Source organism: Hippoglossus stenolepis, chromosome 3 (genome assembly GCF_022539355.2).
Source record: "Hippoglossus stenolepis isolate QCI-W04-F060 chromosome 3, HSTE1.2, whole genome shotgun sequence".
Classification (NCBI taxonomy): domain Eukaryota; kingdom Metazoa; phylum Chordata; class Actinopteri; order Pleuronectiformes; family Pleuronectidae; genus Hippoglossus; species Hippoglossus stenolepis.
The window spans coordinates 5,134,411-5,150,998 of NC_061485.1; the positions used below are offsets into that span (position 1 = coordinate 5,134,411).

Consider the following 16,588-nt stretch of genomic DNA (forward strand, 5'->3'; position numbering starts at 1 on the left):
AAAAATATGAGTAAAATAACTGACAACAAGACACATTAAGAATTGCACAGACAGGCGACACCTTCACTAGACGGACCTCTTCAGAGGAGCATTAAAAAGGCCACTGAAAGCTGCTTTTTCCATTATGTGCTGAATGGATGAACAGATGAATTTCTACAGCAGAGCCAAATCTTAAGATACTTCACGAACCCACAGTAAAACAGGCAATGTTGTCAAAGGCACAGGCCTCTGTCATTTGAGGGAAATGCAGCTGCCTCACATTATAATCAGCAAATGTCCGAGAACATTTTTGTATTTTTTGCTGTTGACCAGTTATATAAACTCCAAATCATATATTTACTACAATTACTGCCCTCCACCAACCAGTGGGGGTTGAGTCCCTCCAGGTTTTACTGACATATTGCATTCACAATAACATGAGGTCACTGTGACCTTCGATCCCTGGAATCTAATCTAAATTAATCCGTGAGTCTAAGTGAAGCTTTTCATCAAATTTAAATAGATTCTCTGGAGGAGAATCTATTTAAATCTATCACATGGGCAAAAATGTTTTTTTGTGAAGTCACAGTGATCAGGTTCTGCTTGAGTCCCGGTGAATGTTTGGGGCAGATGTGACGAGATTCCACACAGATGTTCCTGATATATCATGTTCACAAGAACAAAAGGCTCACCGTGACCTTTGACCAACAAAATATAATCAGTTCATCTTTACTAACTCATTAAAGAGAATGTTTGAACCAAATTTGAAGAAGTTTCCTGAAGGAATTCTTGAGCTATTGTGTTCACAACAATAAGATAGATGGAGAGACGGATAACCTTAAAGCATAATGCCTCCCACCACTGGCTGTTGCTGGTCCGGGACGCATAAATATAAATATGAGGTAATGGAAATTCATGCAGTAATGCATATATATATAGTCCACGCTCTACATTTTGGTTAAACTGTTATTGACTCATTCATCCTGCATTAGGTTCAGATCAGTAAGGAATAGGTTTTAAATATTAATAGATATTCACAGACAGTTTGTGCTAAAACGCACAAGAAGCCTGATTCTCCTTTAAAATAATTCCTGACATGCTTAACTGTATTGAATAATTAAGATTAGTTTACATGAAATAGAGGAAATACAGTGTCACCATGACCTCGTAGAAATCCTCTCTTTGACATGTAATAACTTGGTGCCATAAACATGAGGAGTCTGACGAAATGCCTGAACAAAGCTCCACCCACTCTAACTCAACTCAGGCAAACAGGAAGCAAAACTTATTATTCCGTCTTCCTGAGGAGACACACACACACACACAGAAATAAACACAATAAGAAAAACCTCTACACAAAAACAACCACATCCACTGAGAGGACAACTGCTGGAGGAAACACTGGAAACACTGGATTACTGGAATACTGGAATACCTGAACTTCAACACGCTGCGGACTGAACCACGACTCAAAGTGAAAGTAAATCTTCCTGGACTGACGCACCTCGCTGTCCGTTTGCCGGGCTTTCAGTTTTACTGAGAGACAAAATGTCTTCCAAATCAGACAAGGATTTCTCTTGTCCCATCTGCCATGATATCTACAAAGATCCTGTTGTCCTGTCATGCAGCCACAGCTTCTGTAAAGCCTGTCTGCAGAGATGGTGGAGGGGGAAACAGGCACTTCTGTGCCCGTGCTGTAAGACAAGATCGTCGAGGAGCGATCCACCTCGTAACTTGGCTTTGAAGAACCTGTGTGAGGCGTTCTTAGAGGAGAGAGATCGCAGAGGTTCGGTAAAGTCTGAGGTTCTCTGCAGTCTGCACGCTGAGAAGCTCAGACTCTTCTGTCTGGATCATAAGGAGGCCGTGTGTCTCGTCTGCAGAGATTCAAAGAAACACACCGACCACACATTCAGACCCATTGATGAGGCTGCACAGGATCACAGAGAGGAGCTGCAGAAACTCCTGAAGCCTCTGCAGGAGAAACTGAAGCAGCTTGACCAAGTTAAAGGAAACTGGGACCAAACAGCACAGCACATTCAGGTCCAGGCCCGACACACAGAGAAGCAGATACAGGAGCAGTTTGAGAAGCTTCGCCAGTTTCTAAAGGAGGAAGAGGAGGCCAGGATCACTGCTCTGAGGGAGGAAGAGGAGCAGAAGAGTCAGATGATGAAGGAGAAGACTGAGGCTCTGGGCAGAGACATAGCAGCTCTTTCTCACACTGTCAGAGTCACAGAGAAGGAGCTGAGAGCTGAGGACTCCTCATTCCTGTTCAACTACAAGGCTGCAGTGGAAAGAGTCCAGCAGCGCCCCCTGCAGGATGATCCACAGCTGCTCTCAGGAGCTCTGATAGACGAGGCCAAACACCTGGGCAACCTGACCTTCAACATCTGGAACAAGATGAAGGAGATGGTCTCCTACACTCCTGTGATTCTGGATCCGAACACCGCCGACCCCGAGCTTGTTGTGTCTGAAGATCTGACCAGTGTGAGACATGGAGAGCGTCATCAGCTTCCGAAAAACGAGGAGAGGACCAAATTCTCCTGCTCCGTTCTCGGCTGTCGCGGATTTGACTCAGGGACTCACAGTTGGGACGTTGGCGTCGGAGACAACAAGGATTGGGAACTGGGCGTGTTGGGAGAGCACACCCAGATGAGCGAAAGCCTGCAAGCAGGACTGTGGAGAATTATGTTCTCCAATACGAAGTTGACAGCGTTCTCCACATCAGGCTCAGAGCAGGATCTGTCTCTGAAGAAGAAGCTCCAGAGGATCAGGGTTCGTCTGGACTTCGACAAAGGAGAACTGTCATTCCATGATCTTGACTCCAACACACACATACACACATTCAAACACACTTTCACTGACACCCTGTTTCCATACATTTACACAGAGAGTCATCTCGCAATGAAGATTTTACCAGTGAAGGTGTCTGTGACCGTGGAACAGCCCAGGTAGAGATCATGATGACAGAGTTAGACAATATGACAAAATCTACTGAGAGATGAAAATTCTCGATTGACACAAATTTTTCTTTTCATTTGCCAAGATATCATTTCGATTATTATCTTTGGTTGTGTTACGAAATTGCGGGTAATGCTAGATTTACAAGATTGATACGTCAATGTAATGAATAATCTCTGTTCTGTAAAATTAAATTACATATTTAGAAGTTTAGGAGAAGAAATCCCTTCCTGTTCTTGCTCAATGTAACTTTGGAGAGTGGGTGAGAGTCACAGCTTCAATTGTCAGAATCAGCTGCAGCAAGTTGAAGAGAAAAGCTGAACTGTAGATTAGTCAAAAAGACTTAGAAATCCAAATTAAGCAGGAAACTTTTGAAATATTAAGAATTCTAAACAGAGTTTGGTGGATTTGTAACAGCTGGTTCAGGAAGCCGGGGATTATGGGTAATATCCACAGCTGAGTTGTGTTTCAGTTCAGTGAGTGGGACATGGAGCCCAACAGAATTAATCTCCACGTGTGCCTGCAGAGGGCGCTGTTGCTCAGTGAAAGCTACATAGACGGGATACAGGTTTACTGAGCTCAGATGCTAATAATAACAATTAGAAAACATCATTAGCATAAGCAATGCAGTGTTGAACATCTTCAGCTGCAGCGTCTCATCTTTAGCTGGAGCTGTAACCGGATAAAATATCAGACGTGCTCGTGGTCGCTCGTCGTATCAGCTGTAGCCAATCACCTTGACAACGGGCCTAAATTTAACTTGTGTGTTTGCGTGCTCTCTGCTCACCGCTGTCAGCGCTTGTCAGAGAGAGTTTGCGAGAGAAGAACCGTACAATCAGACATCTTGACGAGTGTCGCTATAGCAACCCGTCCCGAGATGATGGTGACGAAGCTGTGATGTTTTTACAGATTCTTTGATGCTGTATCATTAATATTTGTGATGTGAATTCTTTTGACACTGGATGGTGGGCTGTTGTGTTTTTGGATGAAATGCTTAGAAATAGGTTGAAATTCAGTTAATGAGGCAAAGGTGTTTTCATTTAATGGCTCCGGTAGAAGGGCAGCATTACTTCAATGTTTTGTGTTATGTTGTGTTGAAAATGTGAATGTCAAAACTGATTAGATAAAAAAAGTACAAATCCTTTTGTTTAACAGAAAGCAAATCTATAACGTGTGCATTGTGATTTTTCTCTGATTTTTCTTTGTATTATTGTAATTGTGGGATCAATAAAAATTAAATCAAAGGAATCAATTAGTTTTGTCTCGATTGCTTATTACCTTTTTGTCTTTGCTCCTGAACTTGGCTCCTCCATACAGGTTTACGTCCCGTCCCTCCAGATCCTTGTAGAGGTGCTGACCCAGGATCAGGTGGTTTTTACACACCTCCTCCTCATTAACGCCCTGTAAGCAAAGTGTAAATTAGAAGACCAATAATCTGGGATTTATGTATTGATCATTTCCTTCCTACTTCATGTGTTATGGATCAGGACGTAGCTCTAATCAAAAATGTCTCATTAATATTTAAAGTCTCCACAATGTCACAGTGAAGGAAGCTGCCCACTGTCAACTACAACTGATTCCATAGATATTTTACTCATGTTTATATTTACTTATGTTTATCTAGTAACATTGTGGGGGCACAATTTCACAGATTTCACTGTGTGTATACATTCCACCTGGTGGCTGGCTGCGGTAACTCAAGTGTTCATGTCTCTGATAAGTTTGGTTTTAATTATTATTTATAAATGCTGTTATTTGATGCTGTAAAATGGGGTGAAACGTCACGATTGACAGATGAAACTGACTCGTGATTGGTTGAGTGCGGCTTCACACGGCTCATCACTACTGTGCTGAATAGTGGAGACGTTATCGTCCATCTTTATTTACAGTCTATGTTTCTGTGCTGAGGAAAACTGAGGAGGCCATTAAAAGAAGAAGTCAGACAGACGACAGACAGACAGACAGACAGACAGACAGACAGACAGACAGAACAGACAGACAGACAGACAGACAGACAGACAGACAGGCAGACAGACAGACAGACAGACAGACAGACAGACAGACAGACAGACAGACAGACAGACAGACAGGTGAACCTACAGTCAGAGGTGTTTTCATTAGGGGGATGAAAGCTGTGAAGGGGCCGTTGTGACTCAGCAGCAGAAAACAGCCTTTCTCTGAAACACACACAGATACGAAGACCAAAGGTCACAGCGCAGACAGAACACCATCACCACCACAATGACACCAAACTGTAGGAAGGTTGTGACAGAGGCAGAACATTTTTAACAACTTTTATCAGGTAGTTATTGAATACACCGTTTTAGATCCACATTAAATGTAAACGATGAATCAATAACTGAAGGAAAACTGAATCAAATTAAACTGGATCAGTGAAGTCAGCCATTAGGGTTAGGGTAGTAGTTCTGGTTCTTTTTACCGAACAGGGTGACGGCCTCAGTCAGATTTTCTCTCTGGTGTCCGCTCCTGCCAAGCTCAATGACCCGCTCCATCAGGTTACCATAGCAACGCCGACCATCACCGATCTGACCTGCCTCACACACGCACCTGCGGAAGGAACGGTGACGGGCCGACTAATTACACTCCAATACACACATTCATACAAACTAAACACTAGAAGACATAGAGACAAACGGTGTCTGACATCAGCTGTTAGTGTAGATCTGGTTCTGTATCTAAACAGCCAGAGACAGTAGGGTCGAGTTGTGTAGAACAAAAGACATGAAAAGTGTTTGTGACTCTGACCGGGGTTGTCCATCCAGCTCAGTCTGACAAACAGCTGTGGGGTCACACGTGTCTGCTGAACAAGCAGAAACCAGCTCACAGCCGAACTCAGGACTGCCACCTACAGGGGACATGCCAAACATGCACTCACAGCTGGACTGAGAGACAGACAGACAGACAGACACACACACACACACACACACACACACACACACACACACACACACACACACACACACACACAGATAAACACAATGTTAAAGAAAATTAGCATCGTGGTTTGTGGGTTTGGAACTGGATTTAAATTCTATAAAGCGTCCTCGAACCCCATTGCTCCGGCTCTGGAGCGCTCCTCACCTTGTTGGGTCCTTTAAAGACGCACACGGTGGAGTTCATGGGACACCCTCCATTGTTCTCTGAGCAAAGGTTTCTGGGTACACAGATCCTTCCATCACCCTGGTAGTCGGGCTTGCAGACGCAGCTGATCTTTGACCCCTGTGAGGAGCACTCGGCGTTGACGTCACAGTCTCTTGTTGAACAAATACCTGAACAGGAGAATGAAGATTATTTATTTACAGGGTCCAGATGAGACTCAAAGATGTTTAACCCTCGAATATAAAAGAAATCAGGATTACACCCTTGTGGTCATTTGCCTTCACAAACCACAATTGAGTTATGGTGTTAATTGGGGGCAGAACCTCTTTGCTTAATGTTGTGATGCAACTTGACAGGTTGGCAGAGGCAGATAACCGCGAGGAGGTTATAAATATATATATATATATGCATACACACATTAATATTGGTTTATATTTGTTTGTATAGGAGGAGATCAGCCTCCAGATCAGCAAATAGCTAAATTAAATTCCAATAGCTGTGTTTCATTCAGTAGAGGGCAGTCACAATGCATATTTACCACATAAAGTATTGAATTAAAACACTTTGCACCAAAATGTTATTTAAAAGCTCAAATAAAAACTGAGAAATCTGAATGTGGAGCAGCTTGCTTACTTCCGCATTTGCCCAGTGCTGTCTTCCTGTATCCGGGCAAACATTCACAGCTGGCGGTGTCTCCCTCTCCGCTACAGAACGAGTAGGGGTTGCAGTTGCTGCACCTGGAGTTCACTGTCAATGACACAAACACAACAGCAGCAGTGTGAGCAACAATTACACATCATACAAACAGTAAACATGCACATGGAGCAGTAATTACAAACGTGATCTGAGTGGCTGACACCTGAAAACAAGGCCGACAGTTTGTGTGTGCCCCTCGATCGTTTTGAAATAATTTCTGGTTCCCTTCTTTTATCAGTTTCAGTCTCTCTGACAGTGTAGCTGCTGAAATCCAGAAAATTCATCCTTTAATTATTAGTGTGAACCATAGACTGTAAATGAAGATGCACAGCATATCGTCACTTCCTCCCTCTATCCAGAAATGAAGCCAAACTATCCTGGATCCGAGCACTTTGCCACCGTTCCACTGAACCCTCCGGAGCCCGAGATGCAGCCTGAGAAGAAGCTCTGCAGACACCACTCAGGGCTGAAAATACAACTGCAGCCTCCCCTTTGTTTGTTCCGTGGGGAATGAATAATTGAATCCATATTCTTATTCAGAGGTGTAAATTAAATTTATTCCTACCAGTTCACGGCTGAATATTAATCAGAGATAAGGCCGTTCTCCTTCTAGTCGAGATGAAAATAAAACATCGTCTATCATTATGAGTTCTCTGTCAATTTATTTTCAGTGTGGATGATACATTAATACCAGGGATTTAATAGATTAGCTAATTCTACGGACCTCGCCTCGACTAACATAACCAGAGCAACTTAGAATTTGTGAATTATGACATTTAATTAAACCCAATGATATGAAGTTATACAGTCTGAGCCTAACATGTTTGGCCATATGATGAATCCAGCATTTCTTGGTCTTACCTTGGTCACAGATCTTCCCGGTGTACGGCGGCTGACACAAACACTGTCCGTCACCGTCTGGACCTTTACTGCACACTCCATGCACACAGTCGCACTCTGGACAGGTAAAGACAAAGTGCAGGAACAGTTTATCAAACAGCTGTGGGAGGGTTTTCGCTGCTTCGAAACACAATATTCAAATCGGGAGGTTATTTTCTCCACAGAGTTTACCTTTATCACACTTTTCTCCAAAAGCGTTTGGATTCTTACACTCCTGACAGGCAAACCCAGAGAAGCCCTCCTGAAAAGAGAAGGTTTTTCATATTTACCATTCGTTAATCCGTAATATCACCACAAAATCAACAAGATGTTAAAAAACAACCCAACACGTTGTTCCCTTCCACACTCAAACACAAATTAGAATTACTGCCCAGCGCAGAGGCATAAAAAGAGGCAGGAGGGGGGGGGACTGAAACAATCCAGACGTCAGTGAAGTAAACTGACAACTAGGGATACATCATCAGTGTCAGTATTTAGTTAAGAACATGGAGTCCGACAAATACATAAACAATACTGCTCTGTATCCATAAACAATACTGCTCTGTGAACTCCCGACAGATACTGACATCACAGACGCAGGTCCCGTTGCCCAGGTCTCCGTCCTGACAGGCTCCATGGAAGTTACAGGTCCTCCCTGACCAGCTGGGACAGGCTGCAGACAGGCAGACAGGCAGACAGGCAGACAGACAGGTGGGCAGACAGGCAGACAGACAGACAGACAGACAGACAGACAGACAGGCAGACAGACAGGCAGGGCAGACGACGGCAGACAGGCAGACAGGCAGACAGACAGACAGACAGAGTAAATTAAGTTATTAAGAATTAAGTCTGAGCAATAATTTGTGAGACAGGACATTTTTCAACAGTTCACTGGACTGATATCAATGAGTGTGTTTCATTTGGTGCAGTTTGATTGAAAAACGGTTCGAGGTGCCCTACTGAGTGACATCCTAATTACAAGTGATTTTGAGGGGAATATCCATCTGAACCACATCTAACAGTAATCTAGCAAATTATAATCTCCATTTTGATTTGATTGATTGATTGATTTTAGCTTTCCGTGTGTGTGTGTGTGTGTGTGTGTGTGTGTGTGTGTGTGTGTCTTACGGAGACACAGCGTTCCCCAGTGCTGTGGGCAACAATGTGGCTCCATGAAACCCTTCGCACAGATGTGCTGACATCCGCCCAGCGGCACATTGCTGCCACCGATCTGCACCACGTAACTGCAGCACACAGCGAACAGGAGGTCAACGAGCTGCTTCATCAACACATCATATCACGACTACATCCACTCATCAAGTTCAGGTTTGTGTGTTAGAGCAGAAAATCATTCTCTGCTTTAATATGTGTAGCGTTAAGCGTTAGTTAGTACCGTAGGAAGATAAATAGTAAAAATAATCAAACTTTATTTCTGTAGCAATTTTCTAAACAATGTGACAAATTGCTTTGTAAAATACGTGGGAAATAAACAGCACGGAACAGAAGAAGACAAAACTAAAAAGGGAAATATAACCTAAAGCTCTGGAAAACATAAAAAAATCAACACCTGACACCCAGTGGCCGGAGGAAGAGGGTGAGGAGAGGGGGTGTTCAGTTGGTTGCAATATGCAACTTCACCACTAGATGCCACTATACCCCAAACACTGAACCTTTAAGTACAGTATTGGAGAAAATCGACTTAGTTACTTTATCCTGCTGCCAGGTTTGTACCTGCAGTTTATGGTGCCCACGCTGCCGAAGCCGTGCGGGCAGCTAACAGTGGTGACGGCGGCACAGGAAGTGCATGAGGTGTGCACGTCCACCCTCTGTGAGATGTCACATCGACCAGGAGGAGGAGTCTGAGGGAACACAGGAGATCTGTCACAGCACAGCCTACAGTACAATCTGAACATCAGGGTTCCTCTGGGTTTCTCTACAGAATGACAGAAATCTGTTGCTCTGACTCCAGATCAAACTCAGCATCAGTTCAGTCCCGTGTTTATCAAGAAGCAGCTTCTGTTAAAACTTCCACTGAAACAGTTCATAGAAGTAGTGGTAACACTAGTGGTGTAAAAGTAATGGTACCAGAGGTAAGTAGCAGTAATTTAATGTTGAAGCTGGTTGATTTGGAGATATTTTAAATACTCTGCAAACTGCAGGGAACTTCTACAACAATGCACCAGATTTGATCACAGTTTTAAAGTAAATGCAGTGACGTGAAATGTATTAAAGTATTTACGTATAAAGTTATATCATACTGCAAAAAGAATTACTGCAAGTACTTTATGTGGGTACAATACTTGAGTAAATGTGCCTTGTCATATTTCATCACTGAATATTTTTCAAAGCACAGTTCAGCCGTGTAAAGACAAGCTACGCAGATCGTTTAAGTAATGTGGGTAAAAAAGAGTCTGTTTCCCAATCCAGGCCACAACAGCAAATGTGTGACGCACCTGGAGTTTCACCATGAACTGTAGAGCAGTCAGCAGGTTTCAAACGTGTAACTTCTAACAGTGACAGTAAAGGAGTTGACGAGTTAATTTGTTAAGTTCAAAAAAGTGTTTTATAGATGAACCCAACACAGAGACATGATTCCTGCTAAAAACAATTAGAAGACAGCAGCTATAAATGTTAACATCCAGGACATCTGAAGGTGAAGGAAATGTTTTTATTGTTAATTATTTTAGTCATAAAGCGAAGTGTTGGACAGAATAACACTTGGACCGGATTAAGGAGGAAGATGAAAAGTTAGAGGATCACAAAAATTCATCCTGAGGAGGAAACAACGGATGGCTCTCCATCCAAAGTTAACTCTATAGTGATACTTGAGGTAAAGTCAGGGATTCACCAAAGTCTTTAAAGATCCATCATCATGAATGTCTGTGCACAAATCAGACCAAAGTGTGGAGCGAGCAGACAACACTTCCATACTCCGATAGAAGGACCTGGGACTTCAGGCCAGAGTCAGTAAATACACTGAGCTTTAAGACTTCATGGTTTCTCTGTGCTGCTGTTTTGCTTCAACAGATCATCATCACACTGCACATTTCTCTAAGCTCCAGTCTGGGCCTCCAATGAGCTCTCAGTAATATGCAGTAAATAGGGCACCGTGTGACGAGGCGTTTCGTCCCAGGTGAGGTTCTGAAATAGAAAAACAGGGAAGGCAAAGCAGCCAAATTCCCTGGGGCCCCACACACAGTTAGTCTGATTACGTTTGTCCACAACAATGACAACAATTCAGTGAGAACTCCCTTAAATTGTAAGATTCACACCATTACAGAAACGAGTTGGATCGTTTGCAAAAACCTGTGAGAACAGATGTAAAATGTTTTCTGTGTGTCAAGAGCATAAACCTGATGACGACATCGTGATCAGCTGCTTTGACCATGACCACTGTGGTAATGCTGGCACCATGGCTCTATGATTGATAGGTCCAGCACTGTTCCCTCACATTTGGTATTCATGTTCCCCGATGAATGAACCACAATGGCCGTGGTGATCTTCTGACTTTACCTCTTGCACCACGAGCAGAGGTTTTCATTTATCCTGTGGAAAGTCTCAAAAAACAATTGGATGGATCACTATAAAACACACATTCCTGTTATATATATATATTCTAATGATCTTCTGACTCTTCACCAAGCACCATTGTCGAGCTGAAATTTCAATTCATCCAATACTTTGGTTTATGACTAAAAACCCGCCAAACTACATTCCTATCAAAGTCATGCATGGCTGAGGAGAGAGAGGGGTCGTCTAGTAATCAGAAGGTTGCTGGTTTAATCCCCACTTCCTCCAGAGATAGTGCTGAGGAGCCTCTGAGGAAGGCAGTGAACCGCTAGCTGTTCCTGGTGCTGCCTCATCCGTGTGCGACACAGTGTCAAATGTTCGGTTTTCTGCACGTGTTTGGTACTGGTGAGAAAATTATAACATGCAAACATATAAAACGAAGATAGTGAACATGTTAAACCTGCTCAACTTCAGCATGTTGGCATAGTGAGTGAGTGCTCGTGTACCAACATTAACATTTGACTCGAGGCCCTGTTGTGCTTCACCACAGCTTCACAGAGGCTGTAATCTGGATGCAGACTCTTAATACTTTGATGAAGCAAACAAATAAATCTCTGGAGTACTGTGTTAAGGTTTAAGGTTTTTGTTAGGCCTTTAACTTTACCCCTTAAATTTTCACTTAATGCAAAACTTAAGCGGAGTCCGCATGACCCAAAACTTTTTATTCATACAGTGAGCAAAAATGATTCTGTACTAACAAACACAAATAATCTTTGAGTTCAGACTGTGCAGGGAGAGCAATCTGTGGTGTAACGACATTCATCAGATGAAAGGAATCTAAAGGGCACAAGCAGGTGTCACGGTATCTCAGTCTGAGGGGGTGTAAAGTGTGTTACCGGTTGTTGCAGTGACGTTTGCAGGCGGAGCAGCAGCAGCAGCAGCAGCAGCAGCATGGCTCAAAGTGTCACATCCAGTAGAGAAAAAATAAATCCACCAATCCACTGTCCTCCTCAGTCAGTAGGACAAAAAAAAATCAGTAGAAAAAGTGGAATATGTGTCACGGCAGAGTCAAACCGCTCACATGCAGTGTGAGCCACAACCTGCAGTACGAGCTACAGGAAAAAACACACGGATAACGACATCCTCTGTGCAGGAATAACACACCTATTAAAAAACAATAGACTCCAGCAGGAGCGTGGGCAAGAAAACTGAAAACAACCTGTTGCTTGAGAGAGAAACTGAAAAAACAACTGAAAATATGAAAAAATAAAAAGGCACAGGGTGGATCCAGGCACCCAGCTCTGGGATTATCAGCAGTTTTCTTGGCCTGAAGGCAACAATCCCTGTTATCTGGGAACAGACAAACAAATAGCAAACAACTTAACTTTCAGCTCAGTGTCCGGTGAGGCCGAGAGCGACCAGAGGCTGGAGTGACTGCTGCCGTCTTTTCCTCTGTTCTAGGGAAAAAAAACAACAGAAACTGGCACCTCCTGGAACCTCCCAGCAGAGGTCATCTCCTCCTACTACTCCCCTCGTAGTAACAGCAGCAGTACTTGTAGTAACAGTACGAGTAATGATACAGAAAGAAGCAGCAGTCACGGTACCAGTATCGTTGAAGTAAAGTAAAAGTAACATAGATATAAACACTCACTACTCTTCAAAAGCTCTGGACTCTTGTAACTGTTGTACATAAACATCAGTAACCGTCTGTACACAGTGTTTATTAGTTACACGTGTAGCTTTAAAACTGTTTACAGAATGACTTTATAAATTAGATTAGTACGTTTTTGTCAGATAAAAACTATTCACTTCTAGAATTACTTCATTGGAATTTGTTTTTTTCAGATTTGTTATTTCTAGATTAATCAGTTTGTCATTTGGTTGACTAATAGTTTCGGCTCTAGATTAAAAACAAGGCTTTGGAGTTATTATGACCCTGGATTATAGTAAAAATAGCTTTTTCTCTATTTATCTTTTGTATTTGATCCTTTTCTCTCAGAGGTCGTCTACTTTACACAAGACCATTTGAGGACTTGGTATCTCCGCCTGAATCTTATTCTCACTTGTTGTGCGGCTCGTGTTTTTGTTGAGCAGATCAGGAGCTGCTGTAAACAAAACCCTTAGATAATGAAGCTAAAGTGGATATAAATATATGTGGAGTGAGAGAGGGAAAGAAAAGTCTTTAATTGCTTCTACTGCCGTTGCTAAATAATTGTACTAACAGGTAGATTCAAATATCATAAGAATGTTTATTAGAATGTTTCGGTCTTTGACTGCGAGCTCTATCTGAGACGAGAGAGAGAGCGATTGTGAGAAATCCTCTCGCTTCCTGACAGGAAGTTTCGGGCGGAAATCTCTCCCGGCCGTCCCAGTGGGGCGGTGTGATTTGGACGGATTTCCTCGTCAGCTGACAAAACTCCTCGTTTGCTTCTCAAAATGAAACGAGGACAAATGTAAAAAGCTGTGTTGTTTCTTTCCTGTTTTATCTCAGTTTGATTTTGTCAAAACAGATGACAGACGGATCGAGGTGATTCTCACCAGAGGGGGGGTTTAAAGGTCAAACTGCAAACAGTCAGAACAATGGCAGGAAGCAGGCTGCCGTTCAGGGGCTGTCAGTAAACCACTGCAGAGATTTACTGCCTTGCTCACCGGCTCTCCAGCAGTCGAGAACACTTTTTTAACTGTTTTGTTTTTTACCTTCACAAATACAGCTGACGGCGCAAGAATGCAAGACGAAAAGTTCAGAGATCACCAGAGTTATTACCTACGCTTTCGCCCCCTGTCTGTTTGTTGGTTGGTTGCTTTTTCAGCAGAAATACGCAAAAACTACTGAACAAATTTGAGGATGGTACTTGGAGCAAGAAATACGTCATTAGATTGTGGGGACTGGTATTTATGACTTTGGTAAACTTGGTTTCGGTTTGATTGGATTTCCGGGAACTCTCCTGAGTGATATTCTGCTTGCAATTCATTTTGAGGGGGGAAATCAGTATCTGCACCAAACTGATCTATCAAACAGTTGTGGAGACATTTTCAATCACATTTCATGACAATCCCTCGAGTAGTTGCAGGCAGACGGACCAACTTCTAAAAAACTATAAGAAACCCTGAGCTCTGGGTCAAATTTGACGCATCTCTTTGGACAGTATCTAGTGTCAGTTGTCTATGAGGCCTTTACAAGGTGTCAAAAGTTGAGAGTTTTAACTGAAGTCTAAATCTTTATTCATAATGGGAATACTGACTGAGAAGAAAACAGACTGACCTCACAAGGCTTAATTCAACGCGCCCAAAACTACTGAAGCTCTTCCACACGTTATAGAACAAGAGTGTAAAGTAATTTCCTCCTGACAAATCACATCACTGTTTAGCCAATACTTTGACATAGTATCTGTCTCTGATGTTGTCCATTACAGTGGATGTACTATTATCTGTGGTCTGTGATATACTCCAACAGCTCTGTGTGGCCTTGAGGTTGTTTGATTGAGTCCACAACAAATTAAGAAATAAAACACACACACACACACACTGCTGACTCCTGAAAAAGTAAGAAAAACATGAATAAAGAAATGAAAAGAGAGGTCACAGGCAGAGGTCCTGTCTCTCAGCCCTGTGACCATCCAACCTCAACTCAGGCCTCCGATCAGCAGAAAACAGCCAAGCAGACAAGAGAAACCACGAGAGGAAGTGAGGAAGGATTAACTATCAGTGTCACATCCCTCTGGTCGTTCACTGGTGTCTCCGTGATTCAGTTGTTAAGAATAACCACATCACCTCAAGAAAACCCAGCATGCAGGGCCGTGCACAGAAAGTTTGGGGCCAGGTGGTCTTCACTCTTTCTACATTTATATATAGTGTAAATAAAGTAGCCTATGTACACTGCACATGGAGGATATGAGACGACCTTCTGATGCTTGTCACAACCGTGATAAACAATGTGGAGGCTTTAAGGCACAACTTATTACCTGGTAGACGCTATAGAGGTAAAGCAGGTCAGGGACACGTAGCCTCGACTCTGCAGAATTGCAACTTGTTGGATTGTGTCGGTTTAACGACGTGTTTTTAATTATGAATTGATGCCATCCTGGTGCATATTAAAAGACTTAGATATATACGTGTAGTAAAAAGACATTTTTAAAAGTCTCACCAAACGTGTCCTTATTTAGTCAGAGAACCATTGATGTGAAAATATTGATGGATTCACGTGTTTCATCCATGTGCAAGGAGATGATGACTTACCCTGAGCTCCATCAGGTTTGTGAAGTAGTAGAAACTCCAAGGTCTTCATCAGTAGAAGAACACCAGCGTTTCTCAAGCTAAACCGAACTTTCAGCTAATCTGAACCAGAGTTACGTCTGTTTAACTTTTAACGGTTTAGTATATCAGTATATAAATATAAATCTGCTGCTGCTCAACTGGGTCGTTCACTGATCCGACCCAAACTACTAAAGATGTATGAACTAGTAACCTGCTATTTGCTGATAAACAACAGGGACCTAACCTGTACTATTATATAAAGTATTAGCTATTAAACTGAACTCTAACCTGAACAAAGCTCATAATCTAAACTGTAAATTACTGTAAAGCACAATCATGCTAAACTGAATTATCAGCTAATCTTAACCAGGATTACATCTATTTAACTTTTAACCGTTAGTTAACGTGAATAAACAGAGTTAACCTGAATCAAATATCTGCTGCTAAACTCACCTGTTAACCTGACCAACACATGCTAATGCTACGCTACCTGAACTACCTGACATGTGGACTAACCAGTTAACAAATACTTAGCAGCTAAAACCAAACTCCTAGATAACCTGAATTAAAGATTAATGCCAAACAGGACGATTAGCTCACCTGTACCAAACTCTTATAGCTTAGTCTGAACTGTTAGCTAACTTGAAATAGCTAAGTTACACGTTGCCACTAAACCTTGTTCACTGAACTTATTGGATTTAACCGAACCTTAATTGAAACTAATCCGTTAACTTTACGTTAACCAACTTAACAGTTCCACTGAACAATAAACCAAAACCCTGCAAAATCCAACTGTCAATAACGTAATCAAAGAAAAATGGCTGTTAACCAGAACTATTTGCAAACCTGAACTGAAGTTTTTGCGATTAAGCTAAAGTTACCATAACCACCAATGTAGAGCAATCCACTAAATGTTTATAACTTTTTAATTTGCATTTAAATTGAAAGAATTTTCTTTTTTTGAATGTCGAAATTTGCAAGGTGAATTCTCCACTAAATCCAATTAAATATGTGAAGAAGTGTGATAAATTAGATGCTAACTGCAAAACAATTTATCCAGAGTAGTTTCCCCATCTGTGACAGTTTCACCTTTTGCTATAAAATGCATTGTCATGTCGCTTTGTTCCAAACAGAAATCCTGCTCAGATCCAGCGTTTCCATGCGATAAACCTTCAAAATGTGATGATTGTCT

General features: G+C 42.2%; 2 protein-coding genes across 2 annotated transcripts in view; one reads left to right on the forward strand and one right to left on the reverse strand.

The window, feature by feature from the left end:
- Window positions 1-12,617, reverse strand: part of stab1 (stabilin 1) — a 47,783-nt gene extending 35,166 nt beyond the window's left edge. Inside the window, exons 1-12 of the mRNA XM_047339289.1 lie at window positions 12,039-12,617; window positions 9,364-9,491; window positions 8,761-8,876; window positions 8,220-8,305; window positions 7,825-7,894; window positions 7,615-7,710; window positions 6,691-6,804; window positions 6,040-6,227; window positions 5,704-5,840; window positions 5,378-5,505; window positions 5,038-5,114; window positions 4,216-4,338 (exon numbers count right to left, since the gene is read on the reverse strand). Of these exons, the coding sequence (XP_047195245.1) occupies window positions 4,216-4,338; window positions 5,038-5,114; window positions 5,378-5,505; window positions 5,704-5,840; window positions 6,040-6,227; window positions 6,691-6,804; window positions 7,615-7,710; window positions 7,825-7,894; window positions 8,220-8,305; window positions 8,761-8,876; window positions 9,364-9,491; window positions 12,039-12,095 (1,320 nt within the window). The 5' untranslated portion in view covers window positions 12,096-12,617. The remainder of the gene's footprint in view (window positions 1-4,215; window positions 4,339-5,037; window positions 5,115-5,377; window positions 5,506-5,703; window positions 5,841-6,039; window positions 6,228-6,690; window positions 6,805-7,614; window positions 7,711-7,824; window positions 7,895-8,219; window positions 8,306-8,760; window positions 8,877-9,363; window positions 9,492-12,038) is intronic.
- LOC118103149 (E3 ubiquitin-protein ligase TRIM35-like) lies at window positions 1,247-4,176 on the forward strand. Its single transcript, XM_035149764.2, has one exon. The coding sequence runs from the start codon at window positions 1,528-1,530 to the stop codon at window positions 2,929-2,931; it is 1,404 nt and encodes a 467-aa protein (XP_035005655.2). The 5' UTR covers window positions 1,247-1,527; the 3' UTR covers window positions 2,932-4,176.
- Window positions 12,618-16,588: the final 3,971 nt, after the last annotated feature.

What these genes read in the sequence shown, in the direction of transcription:
- LOC118103149 (XM_035149764.2), top strand. Translation starts at nt 1,528, where the DNA reads ATGTCTTCCAAATCAGACAAGGATTTCTCTTGTCCCATCTGCCATGAT.